General features: G+C 45.5%; 3 protein-coding genes across 8 annotated transcripts in view; 2 read left to right on the top strand and 1 right to left on the bottom strand.

Moving 5' to 3' along the window:
- LOC124045858 (V-set and transmembrane domain-containing protein 2-like protein) overlaps positions 1 to 2,589 on the top strand; it is a 30,671-nt gene extending 28,082 nt beyond the window's left edge. The window contains exon 4 of the mRNA XM_046365593.1: positions 1,568 to 2,589. Within this exon, the coding sequence (XP_046221549.1) occupies positions 1,568 to 1,963 (396 nt within the window). The 3' untranslated portion in view covers positions 1,964 to 2,589. The remainder of the gene's footprint in view (positions 1 to 1,567) is intronic.
- A 4,830-nt stretch (positions 2,590 to 7,419) lies between these two features.
- Positions 7,420 to 16,012, bottom strand: tti1 (TELO2 interacting protein 1). Of its 2 annotated transcripts, XM_046365584.1 has the most exons (9): positions 15,747 to 16,012; positions 15,564 to 15,640; positions 13,088 to 15,411; positions 12,740 to 12,907; positions 12,272 to 12,417; positions 11,969 to 12,109; positions 9,304 to 9,508; positions 8,178 to 8,265; positions 7,420 to 7,987 (listed from the first exon to the last, which is right to left on the bottom strand). In XM_046365584.1, exons 3-9 carry the CDS (start codon positions 15,390 to 15,392, stop codon positions 7,804 to 7,806), a joined length of 3,237 nt encoding a protein of 1,078 aa, XP_046221540.1. In that variant the 5' UTR covers positions 15,393 to 15,411; positions 15,564 to 15,640; positions 15,747 to 16,012; the 3' UTR covers positions 7,420 to 7,803. The 2 variants fall into 2 exon arrangements, with proteins under 2 accessions (XP_046221540.1, XP_046221539.1); XM_046365583.1 differs by lacking the exon at positions 15,564 to 15,640 and having other exon boundaries at positions 13,088 to 15,415.
- On the top strand, positions 15,862 to 20,192 carry LOC124045857 (regulation of nuclear pre-mRNA domain-containing protein 1B-like). Of its 5 annotated transcripts, XM_046365590.1 has the most exons (9): positions 15,862 to 16,038; positions 16,229 to 16,325; positions 16,749 to 16,971; positions 17,129 to 17,258; positions 17,550 to 17,689; positions 17,851 to 17,972; positions 18,262 to 18,388; positions 18,583 to 18,758; positions 18,954 to 20,192. In XM_046365590.1, exons 3-9 carry the CDS (start codon positions 16,821 to 16,823, stop codon positions 19,101 to 19,103), a joined length of 996 nt encoding a protein of 331 aa, XP_046221546.1. In that variant the 5' UTR covers positions 15,862 to 16,038; positions 16,229 to 16,325; positions 16,749 to 16,820; the 3' UTR covers positions 19,104 to 20,192. The 5 variants fall into 5 exon arrangements, with proteins under 5 accessions (XP_046221546.1, XP_046221545.1, XP_046221547.1 ...); XM_046365589.1 differs by having other exon boundaries at positions 15,862 to 16,325; XM_046365591.1 differs by lacking the exon at positions 16,229 to 16,325 and having other exon boundaries at positions 15,862 to 16,046; positions 16,770 to 16,971.
- Positions 20,193 to 20,279: the final 87 nt, after the last annotated feature.

The raw sequence follows: 20,279 nt of genomic DNA on the forward strand, positions 1-20,279 counted from the left end.
CTGGCTAGCTGCTGCTGACTAACCATAATGAAACCAACAGCTGTGGTGTAAAGGACGACGCCACTGGGCCGTCGCTCAGCCGATATAACGGTACGGAGTCGCTCAGCCGGTATAACTGTACGGAGTCGCTCAGCCGGTATAACTGTACGGAGTCGCTCAGCCGGTAAAATGGTACGGAGTCGCTCAGCCGGTATAACTGTACGGAGTCGCTCAGCCGGTATAACTGTACGGAGTCGCTCAGCCGGTATAACTGTACGGAGTCGCACAGCCGGTAAAATGGTACGGAGTCGCTCAGCCGGTAAAATGGTACGGAGGGTTCCAGCCCAGAGTCATTGGTTCCAGCAGACATGGATATGGATATTAGCCTTTCATGTTTCCCCACAAATACAGCTGATGGCATCAACCAGATCATTTTCATATTCTATTGATGTAAAATCGAAGATGCTGAGATTATACTAAACCATGCAGACCTACTAACTATTCTCCAGCAACATTATTTTGCTCAGTTTTATTGGTTTTATTCTCACGGCTGAATGTGATTGTATGATTTTCTCTCTGAGCTTAGAGGACTCTGGGCTGATAACAGAGATGCACAACCACAGACTAATCATCAGCCTTGGCTACACTACCTGTGTGGGAGGAAGCTGATATATAGAAAACTGTATTTATACCCTGGTGTGTCACAACCATTGACTTTCCCACAGTATGTGATCACTTCGTGTTATCTAAGATTTGACACTATAAAATATATTTTCAAGAGGTTTTATAAGCCATTTATAAGCCATTGAACTATTAGACAAGTAAAGGTGTTCTGTATGTATGTAGGGCCACAGCAACTCCTCATTTGTTTTAGCGAACAAATGGAACAGATCTCTCTGCAACATGGGAACAAAGTTCTGACTGTGTGTGTACATGTAATTTGTGTGTGTACCTCCTCACATCCCCCCAATCTGTTTGGTTGCCAGGCGGCTTTGTTTAGTGCAGTGGCCGGGTGGCTGTGCTCCCCCTGGGCTCGGTGGGGCTGCCAGCAGTACAGGGCTTGGGGAGGAGGAGGTGCATCTGCTCTGTAAGTGTGTACTGTGGTGCATCTGTGGCAACGCAGCTAGCATCTCATTACAGAGCCGGCTGCCAGCCTCATTCGGATCAGACAGCTTGGCTGTCACACACACACACACACACACACACACACACACACACACACACACACACACACACACACACACACACACACACACACACACACACACACACACACACACACACACACACACACACACACACACACACACACACACACACACACACACACACACACACACACACACACAGGATGCAGGGACAGAGGGGGAAGTGGTGGGGATGCACAAGGACGTTTGTTTTCTAGGAAAATTATTAACAACAGATATAGACACTTAGAATCTTCAGAGTGGAAGGAGAAATGTATCTGGCTGGCAAATTAGGGTTGAAGTGAGCATATTTCCTCTGAAAGGATAGCCTGTCAGGAATCCAAATGTATCATTTCTCTCTTGGGAATAATAGACCAATATATTTTCTCTGTCTATTGCAGGTGGTAAAGGTTGCTGGGAGCAACATCTCCCACAAGTTGCGTCTGTCCAGCGTGAAGCCGTCTGACGAGGGCACGTACGAGTGCCGCGTGATCGACTTCAGCGACACCGATAGCAATGCTCGCCACCACAAGGTGAGGGCCTACCTGCAGGTGGAGCCAGAGAGCAACCATAACCCGGCGCTGCGCCACCATGGGGCCAACTTTCAAACCAAGGACACCAAGGTTCTGGCAGGCAGCAGCCACCAGCCGGAGCATGGCAAGCACTCGCCAGCAGCCCACCACAGCCACCACAAACCAACAGGCACTGGCAGGGAGCTGAGGAAGAGGTCTGCTGAGGATGACAGCGCTACTGACTGCACTGACAGCTGTCCTCTAAGCATCACAGCTCACCCATAACCTCCCTAATCTGCTCCGGCCTCAGCTCCAAGCTCCAACCTTGTCCTACACCCCAGATGGGCAAGTCCAGTCCTGGAGGACCACAGTGTGTAGAGACTTTTGATTCAACCACCCCAGCTGTAACATACATGATTCAACTAAAGTCTCTGTAAACACCGCTTCCCCTGTTGCGTACCCCTGCCCTCTGCCCAACATACACACACCAAATGGACATTGGTGCCACCCCAGTCCTATACCTTGGCCTCTCTCATCTCCCCTTACACTGCCCCAACTCAACAATGTCCCACCAAAAACACCTCAGCTCCACTCCCAGTCCCAGCCCCCTCTTTCTATATCACAACCCACTAGATCAGGGGTGTCAAAGTCATTCTTCCCCGGGGGGCCGCATTCCATTTTCAACGAGGTCCAGAGGGCAGCACTGAAAATTGGTTATATTTCCTCACCGTCAAAATTAGCTAAAAACAGTCCTCTATCCATAGTTTTGGGAATTTATGACACTCCCTGACTATCTAGCTTTTATTTCTGTGAATATCAGCGAGCTGGACCTAGTCAAGAAACTGTATGAATGTTGATCCATTATAATTTTTATACAGTTTTGATTTGGTTTTAGTCATTTTAAAGTATATTGACTTAAAGTATTTGCCCCCCTGTTTGGACCACCTCGCGGGCCGGATACGGACCATATGTTTGACACCCCTACTCTAGATGGTCCACACTCTATAGATTACTGTATAAAATGACAAAGTGAGCGCATGTTCAACATGTTTTCTTCTAATGTTTTTCAACCATCCATGAGGAGATACAGTTTTAAGTTGGACAGTTAACTTGTTGCTTTGTGAATTCATTTTGGTTTGTTAATATCTTAAGTTACTCTCCGTTTCTATGTTGCATTTGATTTAGCCAAAGTAAGATAGAGAATACTTGTTTATTTTTCAGAGCAGTTCATTTGCTGTCTCTCTATGGGCAACTTCATGGAGAAATATCATTTGGTCACTGAAGAGTTTCCTCTCAAGTATGATTTCCACTCAACCAGATCTAAACCAATGTTTATCAAATAAAACCTGTTTGTGGTGTTTTCTGCTTTCCCTACAGACTGAATGTGGCATTGTGAAAGACATGGATTAAAGGAACTGTTTCTAGCTCTTAACTTTGCTTTAATGTTTTGTATGAAATCATTATAAAAAATGTATATTTCAGAATTTCTTCTAGGTTGTTGGTCTCGCACTAAATGTATGCCTTTATCAAATTAAATAAATTGTACATGAACCTATTTACCTATTTATTGTGACTTGAATGCGAACTGTCTTCAGAGTAACTTCATTATTTAATAATAATAATAATAATATATGCCATTTAGCGGACGCTTTTATCCAAAGCGACTTACAGTCATGTGTGCATACATTCTACGTATGGGTGGTCCCGGGAATCGAACCCACTACCCTGGCGTTACAAGCGCCATGCTCTACCAACTGAGCTACAGAAGGACCACAGTACCTCTAGTATGTACGGGCTTGAGACGTTGATGATGGAAAATATGTTTGTATTACATTCATCATGAAAAGTCAGCATCTGACCTTGCAATTATTTATATGCTAACACACACTGATTTGTATGCTGCCATTGTAGAGACATTATTATTCAAAGCCAGAATACTCCATCACAGTCAACTCATAAGGCAGTCATACATTTCCTCTTGCCAGTCTCCTTCCTCACACCCATGCATCCTGAGTAATCAACAAATTGAGTCTTAAGAGTATGTAATCTCTGAACTGCTTTACTCTTAGGTGTGCCAAACAGTGCCTGCCTAATCAGTCAAGCTAGGCTGTCAGATGATTTGATGATTAACAGAATATGAACCATTGCTGCATGAAATTATCAAGCGTGGTTGGAGGGAAATCGCTTCACCCCGTCCCTGGCTGTGTCTGTATGGGCTGCCAGGCAGGGCCTCCATGGCTGATGAGTAATGGCGCTATTGTCAGCGTTGGCAGCTGGATAAATAGCAAAGTATGGTGGAGATGAAGCACTCCCTCGCCAACGCAAAGCACATGTGGCAACACTGTTCCTGTCTCCCCAGCATGCACATTCATTATGTCACGGAGAGGCTTCCAGACCCCTCAGTCTTAACAAGACCTGACAAACAAGCTAGGGCTCTAACCTACACTTCAACCCTCAGTGGACTTCAAGTTGTATTCAAAATCACGCTAGGACTTTCAATCAGGCGTTTGTGCAGCAAGTGGCGGATCTGTTTTGTGTGAATCAACGGGAGGTTTGTGTGGAATGACCATGATCCCTGGTTATCAAAGGAAAAATGGAACCAAGATGGGAAGCTGAAGCCGTTCTGTTAGGTGACCTAAACTGGGATATGCTTAACACCCCGGCCATCCTACAATTTAAGCTAGATGCCCTCAATCTCACACAAATTATCAAGGAACCCACCAGGTACAACCCTAAATACGTAAACATTGGCACCCTCATAGATATTATCTTGACCAACTTGAATCAGGATCTCAGCGATCACTGCCTCATTGCCTGCATCCGTTATGGGTCCGCGGTCAAACGACCACCCCTCATCACTGTGAAAGGGGGTGACACTCTAGACCCAAACTGTTACAGACATATATCAATCTTTCCTTGCCTTTCTAAAGTCTTTGAAAGCCAAGTTACATTTTGAATCCCACCGTACCTTCTCCGCTGTGCAATCCGGTCTCTGAGCTGGTCACAGGTGTACCTCAGCCACGCTCAAGGTACAAAACGATATAATCGCCATCGATAAAAGGGCCTGTTGTCCGGACCTCTGGCAGTCTCTATGGGGGTACCACAGGGTTCAATTCTCAGGCCGACTCTTTTCTCTGTATATATTAATGATGTCGCTCTTGCTGCAGATGATTGCTTGATCAACCTCTATGTAGACGATACCATTCTGTATACATCTTGCCCTTCTTTGGACACTGTGTTAACAAATCACCAAACGAGCTTCAATGCCATTAAACACTCCTTCTGTGGCCTCCAACTGCTCTTAAACGCTAGTAAAACTAAACGCATACTCTTCAAACGATCGCTGCCCGCACCCGCCCGACTAGCATCACTACTCTGGACGGTTTTGACTTAGAATATGTAGACAACTACAAATACCTAGGTGTCTGGCTAGACTGTAAATTCTCCTTCCATACCCCATATTAAGCATCTCCAATCAGAAATTTAATCTAGAATCGGCTGCCTATTTCACAACAAAGCCTCCTTCACTCATGCTGCCAAACATACCCTCAAAAAACTGACCATCCTACCAATCCTCGACATCGGCGATGTCCTTTAGAAAATAGCCTCCAACACTCTACTCAGCAAATTGGATGAAGTCCATCACAGTGCCATCTGTTTTGTCACCAAAGCCCCATATACTACCCACCACTGCGACCTGTTATGCTCTCGTCGGGTGGCCCTCGCTACATATTCGTCGCCAAACCCACTGGCTCCAGGTCATCTATTCATCTTTGCTAGGTTAAGCTCCACCTTATCTCAGCTCACTGGTTACCATAGCAACACCCACCTGTAGCATGCGCTCCAGAGGGTATATCTCACTGGTCATCTGCAAAGCCAACACATCTTTGGCCACCTTTCCTTTTAGTTCTCTGCTGCTCCAATTTTTCTTTTTAAATTGGACTTATATATCTCCCTCACTAACTTTAAGCATCAACTATCTGAGCAGCTAACCAATCGCTGCAGCTGTACATAGCCCATCTATAAATAGCCCATCCAATCTACCTACCTCATCCCCATATTGTTTTTATTTACTTTTTTTTTGCACACCAGTATTTCTACTTGCACATCATCATCTGTACATCTATACATACAGTCAATAATACAATAGAAAAATAAGTCTATATACGATGTGAGCAAATGAGGTGAGATAAGGGAGGTAAAGGCAAAAAAAGGCCACGGTGGCGAAGTAAATACAATATAGCAAGTAAAACACTGGAATAGATTTGCAGTGGAAGAATGTGCAAAGTAGAAATATAAATAATGGAGTGCAAAGGAGCAAAATAAATAAATAAATACAGTAGGGGAAGAAGTAGTTGTTTGGGCTAAATTATAGATGGGCTATGCACAGGTGCAGTAATCCATGAGCTGCTCTAACAGCTGGTGCTTAAAGCTAGTGAGGGAGATAAGTGTTTCCAGTTTGAGTTTTTTGTAGTTCGTTCAAGCCATTGGCAGCAGAGAACTGGAAGGAGAGGCGGCCAAAGGAATAATTGGTTTTGGGGGTGACCAGAGAGATATACCTGCTGGAGCACGTGCTACAGGTGGGTGCTGCTATGGTGACCAGCGAGCTAAGATAAGGGGGGACTTTACCTAGCAGGGTCTTGTAGATGACCTGGAGCCAGTGGGTTTGGCGACGAGTATGAAGCGAGAGGGGCCAACGAGAGCGTACAGGTCGCAGTGGTGGGTAGTATATGGGGCTTTGGTGACAAAACGAATGGCACTGTGATAGACTGCATCCAATTTATTGAGTAGGGTATTGGAGGCTATTTTGTAGATGACATCGCCAAAGTTGAGGATTGGTAGGATGGTCAGTTATACGAGGGTATGTTTGGCAGCATGAGTGAAGGATGCTTTTTGTTGCGAAATAGGAAGCTGATTATAGATTTAACTTTGAATTGCAGATGTTTGATGTGAGTCTGGAAGGAGAGTTTACAGTCTAACCAGACACCTAGGTATTTGTAGTTGTCCACATATTCTAAGTCAGAACCGTCCAGAGTAGTGATGCTGGACGGGCGGGCAGGTGCAGGCAGTGATCGGTTGAAAAGCATGCATTTAGTTTTACTTGTATTTAAGAGTTGGAGGCCACGGAAGGAGAGCTGTAATGGCATTGAAGCTCGTCTGGAGGGTTCTTAACACGTTGTCCAAAGAAGGGCCAGAAGTATACAGAATGGTGTCGTCTGCGTAGAGGTGGATCAGAGACTCACCAGCAGCAAGAGCGACATCATTGATGTATACAGAGGAGAGTCAGCCCAAGAATTGAACCCTGTGGCACCCCCATAGACTGCCAGAGGCCCGGACAACAGGCCCTCCGATTTGACACACTGAACTCTATGAGAGAAGTAGTTGGTGAACCAGGCGAGGCAATCATTTGAGAAACCAACTCTGTGTTGTTGTTTGTGTCACACTGCTTTGCTTTATCTTGGCCAGGTCGCAGTTGTAAATGAGAACTTGTTCTCTACTGGCCTACCTGGTTAAATAAAGGTGTTCTCAACTGGCCTACCTGGTTAAATAAAGGTGTTCTCAACTGGCCTACCTGGTTAAATAAAGGTGAAAAACAAATAAAAAAATAACATACATTTAAAAAAAGGTGGAATTGCAGGCAAATGAAAGCTCTGCCATTCTACTTACGGTAGAAAAGATCAATTATGGCATAGATTGCTACAGCGACTTGTATGATAGGCTAAGCAGTTACAACGAAGAGGTCAGGAAAAATACATTTCTGTTATAATAAAACAAACAATAATTGTTTATTAAAAAGAGGACTATTAATTACTACCTTTTTGATTCTCTTTACATTCAAAATACTGGTTGTTTGTCCATCCCTTGGGAGCACATTGGATTATGTACACCCTTACCCAACACAACAGAATCAGCATTAACATTTGTGTTTCAAAGTCACTGTTAAACTATAGGATGAAGTCTGCAAGGCAGAGTCCCTGAAAAGAGGTTGGGGGACAAGCTATGCTCTCCTGAGGCTGTTGTCAGTGTAGTGTTCCTTTCTCGGCTTGGGGACAGATGGGTGGATGACTGGGGTACTGTTCATCAGTGCAGCTCACTGGATCTGAATCCCTGCTGGCTGTGTGTCCTCAGGCAAAGTCCTCCAGGAGTTTCAAGACATTATCTGTGTATTCATTCCTCGGGAGGCCCATCCCACTCAGCTCCACTGGCTGCAGGTCAGGGTGGGGTGGGTTGTAGGAGCAGGGACAGTACAGCTCGTTCAGAGTCAACCAGAAGGCATCAGGATCCACTTCTATTAGGCGGAGGAAGACACTACACAGAATAGAGATAGCACATAGATCAATTCAACTGAATAAAATTACAATAGAAAGCTTACTCTAAAACATAAGGTCATAAATGATATGGGATAAATCACAATATACAGACATGATAAGGAGATGGTATCAGATAAAAACAGGATTTTAATTGTACAGATAGATTTATTATTGCAATACAAATATACCTCAGACAGGCCTCTTGCAGTTTGGGTGGCTGTCTACAGCTGAGGTAGGGCAGGCAGGATTCCGTTACAGCATCCATATCTGAGTCCCCTGCAAATACAACTCAGATATACCAGAAGGAAAACCAAGGAAAAGAAAAAAAAATGGGAAAAGAAAAAAGAAAATGGAGATACTGTTGAGGAAAAAGAAAATACTGAAATGACTTGGGAATTTCACAGCAAGCCTGCTGCCATCTCTGGATTTCACACATCCACTCCCCACTCTCAGTACCTTTCATAACCATGGCAACGCCATCACTTTGTAGTAGTCCCCTTCCCATTCCCCCGATCCCAGACACGTATTCCCTAAGCTCCTAACTGGGCTGCCATTCAAACCTCATTTCAAAATAAGCTTTCTCGCTTCTTGCTAAAGCTTTTCTTATTTGGCAATTCAACCCAGACGGGTGAAAAACCAGCCTGCTCGTTGTGTCAGAAAACATTGGTGCATATTTGAAAAGATAAATGGGATTATTTCAGAACTCATTTGATCCAGTACACCTATCCCCCTCTTTTCTGTGGAATCAAGAGGTGAACACTGAAAATAAATACTGAGAGGGAGGCCAGCCCAGGTGTTTCTCTATTGGGGTAAATAAACTTAAAGCGTATCACATTGGGAGAATTTCTCTATGGCCAAGAATTGCCTTTCTGGAGATGCCCCAAACGGTGAGGTGGTGCTGATGTTTACCAGTGTGTTCTACTATTTCTGCTGCAGCAGCCTCTGTCTCTCTGTGTCTCAACTTAAACCGACTCAGCTGTATTAATCTGGGGTTGATGTGAAGGGAGGTAGCGTCTTCACAGACCAAGGACAGAAAGACCATGAATCGGCTCAGCTAGGTGAGGTATATCCAAACGGTGGGTGTCATGCTGGCCCTGCCTTGTGTGTCTCGATATCCCTGGACTAAGGCAGCAGCAATGTCTGTCTCCCTTGGGAGCTTGGTTGGGGAAATGTACATGAACATACACCATTCAATGCAGTCTATAGGATACACCCGTGTAATTCCATAACAGTACAATAGTGGCACCTAGTGGCCAAAAACGTTAGCGTTTTAACATTCCCTAAAAAATTATGAAAATAAAGCTGAGTGCCTACCTAGGTCCAGATGAAGGCAGAGAGCCCCCAGGCCCTGCAGCACAGCCAGCTGTAACTTGTAGGCCAGGGTGTGGCTGTAGACTGGGCCAGCCCTGGCACTCACTGGCGCCTGTTTGGACAGCCAGGCAGTCAGCTTGGGGATCACCTCTTTAGACACCCTCTTCCTCAGGAAATCTCTGCAGGTTTCCCCCAATGTGCACAGAACCTAGAGAAATGCATCATTATAAATACCAACTGTTCTAGGTGAATCATATGTATACAGTCAGGTCCGTAAATATTTAGACATTGACCAAGTTATTATTATCTACCACAGCATATTGGAGTTGAAATTAAATAATGAATATGAGCTGAAAGTGCAGACTTTCAGCTTTAATTTGAGTATTCCAAATCTGGTGAATGGTGTATGAATTACAGCACTTTCTATATGTGGTCGCCCTCTTTTTAAGGGACCCAAAGTAACTGGACAATTGGCTTCTCAGCTGTTCTATGAGCATTTTACATTTACATTTAAGTCATTTAGCAGACGCTCTTATCCAGAGCGACTTACAAATTGGTGCATTCACCTTATGACATCCAGTGGGACAGTCACTTAACAATAGTGCATCTAAAACTTAGGGGGGGTGGGGTGAGAGGGATTACTTAACCTATCCTAGGTATTCCTTAAAGAGGTGGGGTTTCAGGTGTCTCCGGAAGGTGGTGATTGACTCCGCTGTCCTGGCGTCGTGAGGGAGTTTGTTCCACCATTGGGGGGCCAGGGCAGCGAACAGTTTTGACTGGGCTGAGCGGGAGCTGTACTTCCTCAGTGGTAGGGAGGCGAGCAGGCCAGAGGTGGATGAACGCAGTGCCCTTGTTTGGGTGTAGGGTCTGTGTTATTCCCTCATTAGTTAATTTACACTCGCGGCTCCTGAGTGGCGCAGCAGTCTAAGGCACTGCATCTCAGTGCTAAAGGTGTCACTACAGACACCCTGGTTCGACTCCGAGCTAATTCAGAACCGGCCGTGATTGGGAGTCCCATAGGGTGGGGCAGCGTCGTGGCGCAGCGTCGTCACTTGTCTGGTTTAAATAAAAAAAGGAAGCAGATAAAAGGTCTAGAGTTGATTTCAAGAGTGGCATTTGGAATCTGTTGCTGTTAACACTCAATATGAAGTCCAAAGAGCTGTCACTGCCAGTGAAGCAAGCCATCATTAGGCTGACAAAACAACTCCATCAGAGAGATAGCAAAAACATTAGGTGTGGCCAAATCAACTATTTGGGACATTCTTAAAAAGAAAGAATGCACGGGTGAGTTCAGGAACACCAAAAGTCCCGGAAGACCATGGAAAACAACTGTGGTGACAGAATAATTATTTCCCTGGTGAAGAAAAGCCCCTTGGCCAGATCAAAGACACCCTCCAGGAGGCAGGCCTATCTGTGTCAAAGTCAACAATCAAGAGAACACTTCACTAGAGTAAAAACAGAGGGTTTACCACAAGATGTAAACCATTGGTATGCCTCAAAAACAGGAAGACCGGATTAGTTTGTCAACCAACATGTAAAAAAGCCTGTACAGTTCAGGAACAACGTCCTATGGACAGATGAGACAAAGATCGACTTGTACCAGAATGAAGAGAAGAGAATGGAAAAGGGAAGGAACGGCTCATGACAAAGATCGACTTGTACCAGAATGAAGAGAAGAGAATGGAAAAGGGGTGTCTTTGATCTGCCCCTTTGTCTGGGGCGGCAGGGTAGCCTAGTGGTTAGAGCGTTGGACTAGTAACCAGAAGGTTGCAAGTTCAAACCCCTGAGCTGACAATCTGTCGTTCTGCCCCTGAACAGGCAGTTAACCCACTGTTCCTAGGCCATCATTGAAAATAAGAATTTGTTCTTAACTGACTTGCCTAGTTAAATAAAGGTAAAAAAATAAATAAAATAAAAATCTGTGAAGCATGGTGACAAAGGAAGCAGGATCAATTCTGAAGTGTTTAGGCCTATATTATCTGCTCAGATTCAGCCAAATTCTTCAAAACTCATTGGATGGTACTTCGCAGTGCATACTGCGAAAGCAATGCAATACTTTTTTAAGACGAAGAAGTGGAATGTTCTGCAATGGCCAAGTCAATCACCTGAAGCCAATTGAGCATGCATGTCACTTGCTGAAGGAAGGCAAAACTGAAGGAAAAACGCCCCAAGATCAAGCAGGAACTGAAGACAGTAAAGGCCTGACAGCATCACCAGGGAAGAAACCCATCTGGTGATGTCTATGGGTTCAAGGCTTCAGGCAGTCACTGACTGCAAAGGATTTGCAACCAAATATTAAAACTCACAATTTAATTTATGATTATGTTAGTTTGTCAAATTACTTTTGAGCCCCTAAAATTGGGGGGCTATGTATAAAAATGGCTGTAATTCCATAACAGTTCATACAATAATTTTGACAAAACCTTAAATTAAAGATGAAAGTCTACACTTAAAGCACATCTTGATTATTTCCTTTCAAATCCATTGTGGTGGCGTACAGAGACAAAATTATGCAAATTGTGTCACTTTCCAAATACTTATGGACCTGACTGACAAATTAATTCCCATGTGTACTTTTTCCTAATTATGTAATCAACTATGTATTATGTAAACAGGAAATGATTATTATTTAACTGAGTGAAGGTGAGAGCAGTAGTGAAATAGACACCCTGAAGGCTCGGAGGACAGCTAATGGGTCATCAGCAGTAAGTCTGAGCAGCAGGGCAGGCCAGCAGCGGTGGGCCATGGGCAGTAGCTCATTCTCCTTCTGACTTAGTACACACACACACAGTTCCAACACATCCAGGACCTGCAACAAACCATATCAAAAACCTGGGTCAGGACTCACAGAATTGGAGATAGTGAGCACACGTGACAGCAACATGCGGCAGAGGCTTATATTTGATTGAACTCTCTGGTCTATAGATTTCAAGCCAAGTATCTTTGAATTCAAAAGAATCTAGAGGACTACCTTGAGTCTGAGTCTCAGGCTGGGGTCTGAGAGCAGGTGAATGCAGCGCTCCATGACATCTTTAGCTATGGTGATGTGGGCTGGAAGCTCAACTTTCACATCAGGACCATCCATATCCTCTTCACAGTCCAGGCTTGGTGGGAGCTCTGAATTCAAATCAAAATAATAAAACACGTTTGAATTCAGTGCTAAAAACCCAGCGACTCATAACACTGATGGGTTCTGATTTCTGTTGCAACATTTTTAATTGACATTTTTGAAACATGACTAACTGTCACAGCAGCACACCACACAAAATCGTCCCGATGCCTAAAAAGCAGCGCAATCACTCAATGACTTATTCAGGTCTGACACGGCACAGTAGTGTTGAGAACCTTCACCAAGCACAGCGCTAATGTTGTGCATCATTAATGTGAGAACTTTGTTTTCAGGGGAATAGTGTGGCAGTCAGAGAGAGCCCTAACTAACCTGGGTGCTCTGTGCCCTCCTCCTCTGCCCCGATGCCCACTGCCAGCTCCTTCTGTTTGTGGTAGTCCAGGAGAAACTGGCGCACATTCAGCTGGTCCTGCTCACGCCACACCTTCTTGGTTCCCAAAGCGTCACTTGTTCCCGCAACACTAGAAGGGAACCACCTCGCTGTAGTGGAAAAGCAACATGATTAAGATTGTATTACTTAGGCTGTGTTAGCTAAAGGTTGTCATTTTGTGTCCTGTGTTTCAATTTCCACTGAGTTCTCCAATTCAAAAGCATGCCATGACATGGTGATAACAATGTTGTAAACTAGGGAAAACATTTAAGTGGATGTGGATACTTTACCTAGAGCCTTCATAAGTGAGTGCAGCACAGTGCAGAACAGAGGGGACGTCTCGTCGTAGCTCATGTCCAGAGCCAGCAGCACGTCCTGGACTATGTCCCCCACCAGAGGCAGCAAGCTGGGGTCGGAGTGACTGAACATGACGGTGAGGACCCTGGGGGCGTGGGGGTGGACACCCAGCCTCTGGAGGTTCAAAGACACGTCGTTCAGCAGGTAATCTGAGTTCTCATTGATCAGCTCCTTCAGGGAGGCGTATCCACAGGCCTGGCTGATGTCCCACATGGCATCCAGCGCTGCCTGGCTGATCAACAGGGTTTCATCCCCGGCCTTCTCCAGAACCGGGTACAGTGATGTCATCAGAATGAGACGGAAGTCCATCCCCAAGGCCTGGGCGAAGCAGCCTATCCCCTCCAATTGAATGCAGATCTGCCAGATGTTGCTGTTCAGCTCGTGGATGTTGGAGCTCTTGTGGACTGCTTGGACCAACTGGAGGGGATTCCCTTTCCCTTCAACCCCATTAGATATGGAGAAGAGACTAAACTGAGTTTGCTGCTCCTGTTCCCCTCTGTCTGACTCCTCACCAATAAGGGTTGGCAGGTGCCAGTGGCTCAGGCAGATGTACTCCTCTATGATGGATTCTACTACTGCTTTCAGGTCCTCCTGACTGGGCACTCCCTGCCTCTCCTGCCCTCCTGCCACACCGATGCCTGCTGCTCCTGTGATCACCTCATTCAGCACCATTGCAGCTTGCTTCCTGTAGACCGACGACTCCTTGTACAGATCCATGAAGTGATCTACTAGGAGATAGACGTTCCCATAGTAACCTAACACCCTGCAGATCTCCTTGAGCAGGGAGAAGATTCTTTCGTCTGTGAAGTATAGGAAGTGCTTCCTCTGAGCATGTGCCCCATGTGGCCCGGGCCCCGTCTCCACAGTTACGGCAGAGCTCCTCTCCTCCACGATGCGTACATCCATCACGTCTAACTCCAACACCTGCATCAGGGCCTTGGACACCCGCTGGAGGTGGGCCGCCGAGTTGAGTACCACTATCACCTTGGGGCCCAGGATTTTGAGGTAGCCCAGGAACACGTTGAGGACAAACACCTTACGCTGGTCATCAGACGTTCTCATGAGACGCGGCAGCGAGGTGGCAAGGGAGTGGAGGTTCTCTGACAGAATGTCAGCAAAGGCCTGGTTGTTACTATCTGAGCTCTGATGCCTCTCTGCCACCTCCCTCAGGGCAGCCTCACACCTCTCCCTCACAGTGGGCTCCTCATCGTTCACAGCCCCCACCAGAGCCTCCAGGAGGGGGCCCACACACTCACCCAGGGAGGAGTTACAGTTGGCCAGGAGGTGGTCTGAGAAGTTCACCATCTCAAGCCTCACTCTCCAGTGCTGATGAGCTGAGGTGCAGGAGATTATCTTTTTTAACAGTAAGGCCAGCCTCCCAGAGGTGTCTCGCACCCAGTCCTGAGTTCTCTGCACTACCAGCTCCCATACTCTCCCCAGTTCCCACAGCTGTCTCTCCCCATTCCCTGTGTTCTGAAGCTGGTCGTCAGCCATCACCAATCCCACTGTCTTGAACCACACCTTAATGGCCCTAACTGTGACAGCATGTCCATGTCTCATATCGCCAGTGATCACACGGCTCACAGCGATGGTGATCCCAGGTAAGAAAGAAGCCATGGTGCTGCCTAGGATACGCCTCTCCTTCTGATCCACCAACACATGGTCCATAGAACAGTCACACTGGAGGGTCAGGGCCTGCAGGCATTTCAGAGCAGCAGCCTGCACGGTGCGGGACTTCTCCTGCTCTCCCAGTGCCAGCAGCAGGGAGATAGCAGCCCCAAGGCCAGGCAGTATGATGGGCTCAAACAGCTTGAAGACCACGTCACCATAGGCTGCATGGAGCAGAGCATCCAGGCACCTCAGTACTGCAGCTCTCAGCTCCTCGGAGGTAGGCGCTGGCTTCCCTGGGTCCGTGGGGGAGCAGAGGCAGAGGCAGAGCTCTGAGAGAAGGTCCCTCAGCGTCTCCCAGCTCCGTACACAGGTGTTCTCCAGGACATATCCCATGGCCTCGGCCACAGCCTGGATCAAGCCATCCCGCTTGGGGCCAGGGATTTTGAGGATGAAGCGGAGAGGGAAAAGGACATAGTCCTGCAGCTGCTGCAGAGTTCCATGATTTACATGCCTCAGCTGTGTGCTCAGGGTTTCCACATTGCCCACCGTGGGCTCACGAGTCAGGAGCACACAGGCTGGACGGAGGTAAGCAAAAGCAAGCTTTGGGTCATCAATCTGATGGTCCATTCTTTGAAGACAGATGTCACTCACTGAAAGAGAGAATGATGATATTGGTCATTTGATCATAAACTGTTTTGGGATGCAGTAGTGGGATGCAGTTTAGCAGTAGGCATGCTCAATGCATTCAAATTATTTTGACTATCAGAATAATAGCTTAGAGGTATATCTTTCAGTTACCTAAATGTTCATCTTATAGGCCTAACTTTGGTCCTTTGCTCGTCACCCCAAAACAGAACTTTGCCTGGCCATCCTTGCTAAAGGTAACGTTAACGTTAGATAGACAGAACGCTAGCTATCTAATGGAATGCTTAAATGCCAAAGCAAGAGTAACCTAACAAAGTAAGCTTCAAATTAGCTTACCTTTGTTAGTAAATATTTTGTGACGGACATCTGAGACGAACTCCTTTCGAGATACAGCACTGAAACTGAATGAAGACTGTCCTAGCTGGCTGTCACACCAGCGTCACTTTTCCCTGTAGCTACGTCATTATCCTGCGTCGCATAGCTGTGTTTACCATGCTTGTTTGCTAGCTTGCTTGCTTTGGTGCAGTTAATACTTGTAAATGAATTATATTTAAACATATTTTGGGGTCAAAGTTCACTTCGCTGCACTTCAATTTTTTTTGACCAGCAAAACTGGCTAAAGGAAACGGTACGATTGTATCTTTGTCGTTTTCCCCCCCTAGCAAAGCATGATGATACTTGACCGATAGCGGTTGATTTAGCGAGCTAATTTGCATGTAAATGTATGTCGTTTAATATAGCTAGACGTGACAATAATTTGATAATATTTCAAGTAATGATCTAATTTCACCAGTTACTCTGCAACGTTTTTCGAACAGATTTTGTACGGTGTGACTGTGTCGGGTGAAAGGTCAAGCGGCCATCTTTGAAGAGATCCAGAGACTTTTAGAAAGACAGCTGGCTAACGGAGTGACGGTATAGCGACATATATGTGTATTGAAACGCACATTTACTAGACTGTGAATGGATGTATTGGTAATGAACTTGCAACTAGTATCCCAGAGTAGCTAGAGAGAAAACAAAGCCAGTGAATAGGTTAGCTAACTCGCTAGGCTAACGCTATCTAGCTAGGACTTTCTAGATGGCTATTTGTAAATAGATACTATAACGTTAACGTTAGATAGCGAGGTAAACACGTTAACTAGATTGCGAACTCATCAATGTAAAGGTGATTGCATAATTAATTGAACACGTTTTTGTAGGTAGTTAAATTAAGGAAGACTCGAGAAGCATGGACAAACAGACGTTTGGGTAGCAAACGTTAGGGGGTTTCATGCATAACATTAGCAGGTTGCATGGCTAACTGTCTGGAACTTTTGTTTTTGATGACATTACTAGTTTCCTTAGTTAACGTCCAAGAAACAGTTGTGGGGTGAGGCATATCAAAGAAAGACCTCTCCTGGGCACATCATGTCATCATTTTCTGAGTCTGCGTTGGAGAAGAAGCTTTCGGAGCTCAGCAACTCTCAGCAGAGCGTTCAGACGCTGTCTCTGTGGATCATTCATCATCGCAAACACTCGTCGCTCATCGTCAAAGTATGGCACAGAGAACTGAAGAAAGGTGAGAGAACTTATGAACGTTGCCACCTCGACAATATTGTCTACCACAGCTAGTTGCACACTGAAACGTTAATGTCACTTGAAGTATGCCAAACACTGTTATTTACCTTGTCTACTTTCTGTATTTGTCTTGTCTACTTTCTGTATTTGTCTTTCAGCAAAAAGCAGCAGGAAGTTGACTTTCCTTTATCTTGCCAATGATGTGATTCAAAACAGCAAGAAGAAAGGTCCAGAGTTCGCCAAAGACTTTGAGACAGTCCTTGTTGATGCTTGCTCTCATGTTGCAAGGTATGTGGTCTGGGATGATACCGTTTCAGAGCTAAACTTTTCTCTTGCACTGAAATGTTCCTTTAAGAGACTTGTGCTGCAGGCCTATGTTTTAGTATACCGTGTTTGCATTGGAGGGTTGGCCTAGCTACATCGGTAAGACATTAAACTGCTTCTAAACATTGGTAAGTGGAGTACACTGCTACTGCAGTATAACAAGACAATAACCAAGAGTATCAAATAAGTTATTGAGTTGCTTGGCTAGGAAGAGGTGAATTTCATGATAAATCTCTTTTTCTCTCTCTCCCTCAGAGAGGCTGATGATGGCTGTAGAAGGCCCATGGACAGGCTGCTCACTATCTGGCAGGAGCGCAGCCTCTACAAGGTAGAGTTCATCCAGCAGCTGAAGCTCGCCATCGAAGACTCTAACAGCCCCCAACACCAACCCACAGGTACGGTCAGTTAGGTTATCACTGATGTAGCAGTACAGCTTTACTAGATGACTGACTGGTGACAGCATGTTTTGTGTGTGTGTTTGGATGTCAGAATTCCCATGCAACATCAACTTCCAATTGGTTGTTTTTGTATAAATCTGTGGTATTTTTTTATGCAGAAGAGAAGAAGGCCCCTAAACGGACCTATCAGAAAATCCAGGAGCTGGAAGAAGAGGAAGAAGATGACGACTACAGGGGCCACATGTCCCCACAGGATTCAGACCTCTCAGGGCCACAGCTGGTAGACAGAACTAACACAACTCCATATGTCTTTAGCCCATCCACCAGTACTTTGCTTATTACACTGCAATGTGACAGCTTTTCACACTAGTTGTAATTATCTCCCAACTCTCCACTAGGTGTCAGTGATCCATAGATGTCCAATGGACTCATGATTTGGAAAATTCTAATTTTTGTACTTTGGTTGTGAATTGTGTTTTAGAAACTTTCTCCAGATTGAAAATTGGAGATTGATACCCAGAGCTTTGGTATTCACACACCCTTCACTTCTTCCCCCATCCTCCCCTCAGACGGAGGAGCTGGTCAAAGCCCTGCAGGACCTGGAGAATGCGGCCTCGGGTGATGCTGCTGTGCGCCAGAAGATTGCCTCTCTGCCACAGGAGGTGCAGGATGTGTCCCTGCTAGAGAAGATCACCGGTAAGTCCTGAGGGAGTCTTCGTGGTATCTGGAGCACAGGTGAACTTTTGTCCCCGCCCATCTCCAAACTCAATCTGTATTGTAGGCGAAGGGATTCTTTTTTCAAACTTAAATTTGGTGAATTAAATAGTTTACGATATTGTGCTTAAGGCAACATTCCACCCTGTTTGACTTGACTCACCCTGACCCTATAGATAAGGAGGCAGCTGATAAACTGTCCAAGACGGTGGATGAGGCCTGTCTACTGCTGGCTGAGTATAACGGACGTCTGGCTGCTGAGCTGGAGGACAGGAGGCAGCTGGCGCGCATGCTGACAGAGTATATCGGTAGCCAGAAGGAAGCCCTCACCGAGAGGGAGAAGAAACTGGAGGCATGTCTAAACCATCTAAATCACTGTTTTACTTGTCTCTTGTTACAAACAAGTAATTAGAATGTGGAAATATTTATGTTCCCATTATAAAATTACAGCAGCTATGTAATTTACTTGGCTTGTTTAGAAGAAGTACTCAGTGAACCCATCTGAACTGTGTACCGTTTGACATCAGTAGCGTTCTTTGTATTGCAGGAGTACAAACAGAAGCTGGCACGGGTCACACAGGTGCGCAAGGACCTCAAGTCCCACATCCAGAGCCTGCCTGACCTCTCTCTGCTGCCCAATGTGACGGGAGGTCTGGCTCCTCTACCCTCTGCTGGAGACCTCTTCTCCACCGACTGAGCTCCCTGCCATACCCTGCCTCTTGCCAGGGCACACACTGTTGAACCTGCTCTCTTGCTACTGAACCCTAGGGAGAGGCTCAGAGGGACAGTGGGAGCTTGGGGACATCCCTAGTGGGGGAGACAATGGTTGTTGACGATTCTGTTCCACCAGCTTGGACAAATTTCTCCTGTTTGTTTTTATTGTGAATGCCAGTCGAACGCCAGCTAACTGATTCTGCGTTGGAAAGAAGAGAAGTGTTGGTCATCAGCCAATCCCCATTTTTCTGCATAGTTTATGTGCTCGTATGGTGGGATGGTGGCTCACACACCCACTAGATCTTTATGAAGAGATGCATCTCATTTATTTTAATGGCTTTAAAGTTGGTTGATTTTTGTAATGTTGGGGAGGGGGGGATGTTTTTCTATGTAGGTTATATTTAGGTTGTGACATTATTTTCATCTTCCATTATTCCAGCTCAACACTTTTCAGGTCTGTCATCAAACATGTTTTGCATTGTCATGCATACCAATCATCAGTCGATACCGTTACAACCATGTGGTAGTTTTTCTCAATCCAATGTGAAATATTTTAGCCCTCAGACATGTGGTTGATAGAAGTTATGAGAGCAAACGTGGGGCGGATGGAGACACTGTCTTATAGTCACTTAGAAACACGTGTCCATAAAATGGTCTTTGATGAGTTCTGCTCTTTCCCAGATGATTGCATCACTTGGTACAAATGTCAAACTAACTAGCAGACTGATGCTTTTCGGGGCTATGCTTTGCCACCAATTATTCAGACTTGACAGAGTAGCAGAATCTGAACTGGCTCATTGTTCATTGTCACCACTGCAGTCCTTCCTTGCTCAGGAGTCAATCGTTAACTCAGTTTTACGATGGTTGACAATCTGATTTCTGCGATCTCTTCAGTTTGGATTATGGATCCTGGGAGATAAGTGCTTGTCAATGTTACAGAATGCAGTAGGAGTAATAGGAGGGAATCTGCCCCAAGAAATGATGTTTTGCAGATGATGTAGTAAAGTGGTAGTTTTTCAGTAAAAACAAAACAAATCCATGGATACAAATAAAATTGAACAATTGGAAAAAAAAGCTGTCCAGACTGGTTTATACTCTGACTAAAGCTGTCCAGACTGGTTTATACTCTTGACTAATGTGACGTTGATACATTGAGTCT

This window comes from Oncorhynchus gorbuscha, linkage group LG10 (genome assembly GCF_021184085.1).
Source record: "Oncorhynchus gorbuscha isolate QuinsamMale2020 ecotype Even-year linkage group LG10, OgorEven_v1.0, whole genome shotgun sequence".
NCBI classification, from domain to species: Eukaryota; Metazoa; Chordata; class Actinopteri; order Salmoniformes; family Salmonidae; genus Oncorhynchus; species Oncorhynchus gorbuscha.

Excerpts from the sequence above, each read along its gene's own strand:
- tti1 (XM_046365583.1), bottom strand. The coding sequence starts at position 15,392 with ATGGACCATCAGATTGATGACCCAAAGCTTGCTTTTGCTTACCTCCGT. Across the intron at positions 12,418-12,739 it reads GGAGGGCACAGAGCACCCAG|AGCTCCCACCAAGCCTGGAC; the intron begins GTTAGTTAGGGC and ends ATTTGAATTCAG. Across the intron at positions 12,110-12,271 it reads GCCTGAGACTCAGACTCAAG|GTCCTGGATGTGTTGGAACT; the intron begins GTAGTCCTCTAG and ends GGTTTGTTGCAG.
- LOC124045857 (XM_046365589.1), top strand. The coding sequence starts at position 16,821 with ATGTCATCATTTTCTGAGTCTGCGTTGGAGAAGAAGCTTTCGGAGCTC. Across the intron at positions 16,972-17,128 it reads GCACAGAGAACTGAAGAAAG|CAAAAAGCAGCAGGAAGTTG; the intron begins GTGAGAGAACTT and ends TTTGTCTTTCAG. Across the intron at positions 17,690-17,850 it reads CCCCCAACACCAACCCACAG|AAGAGAAGAAGGCCCCTAAA; the intron begins GTACGGTCAGTT and ends TTTTTTATGCAG.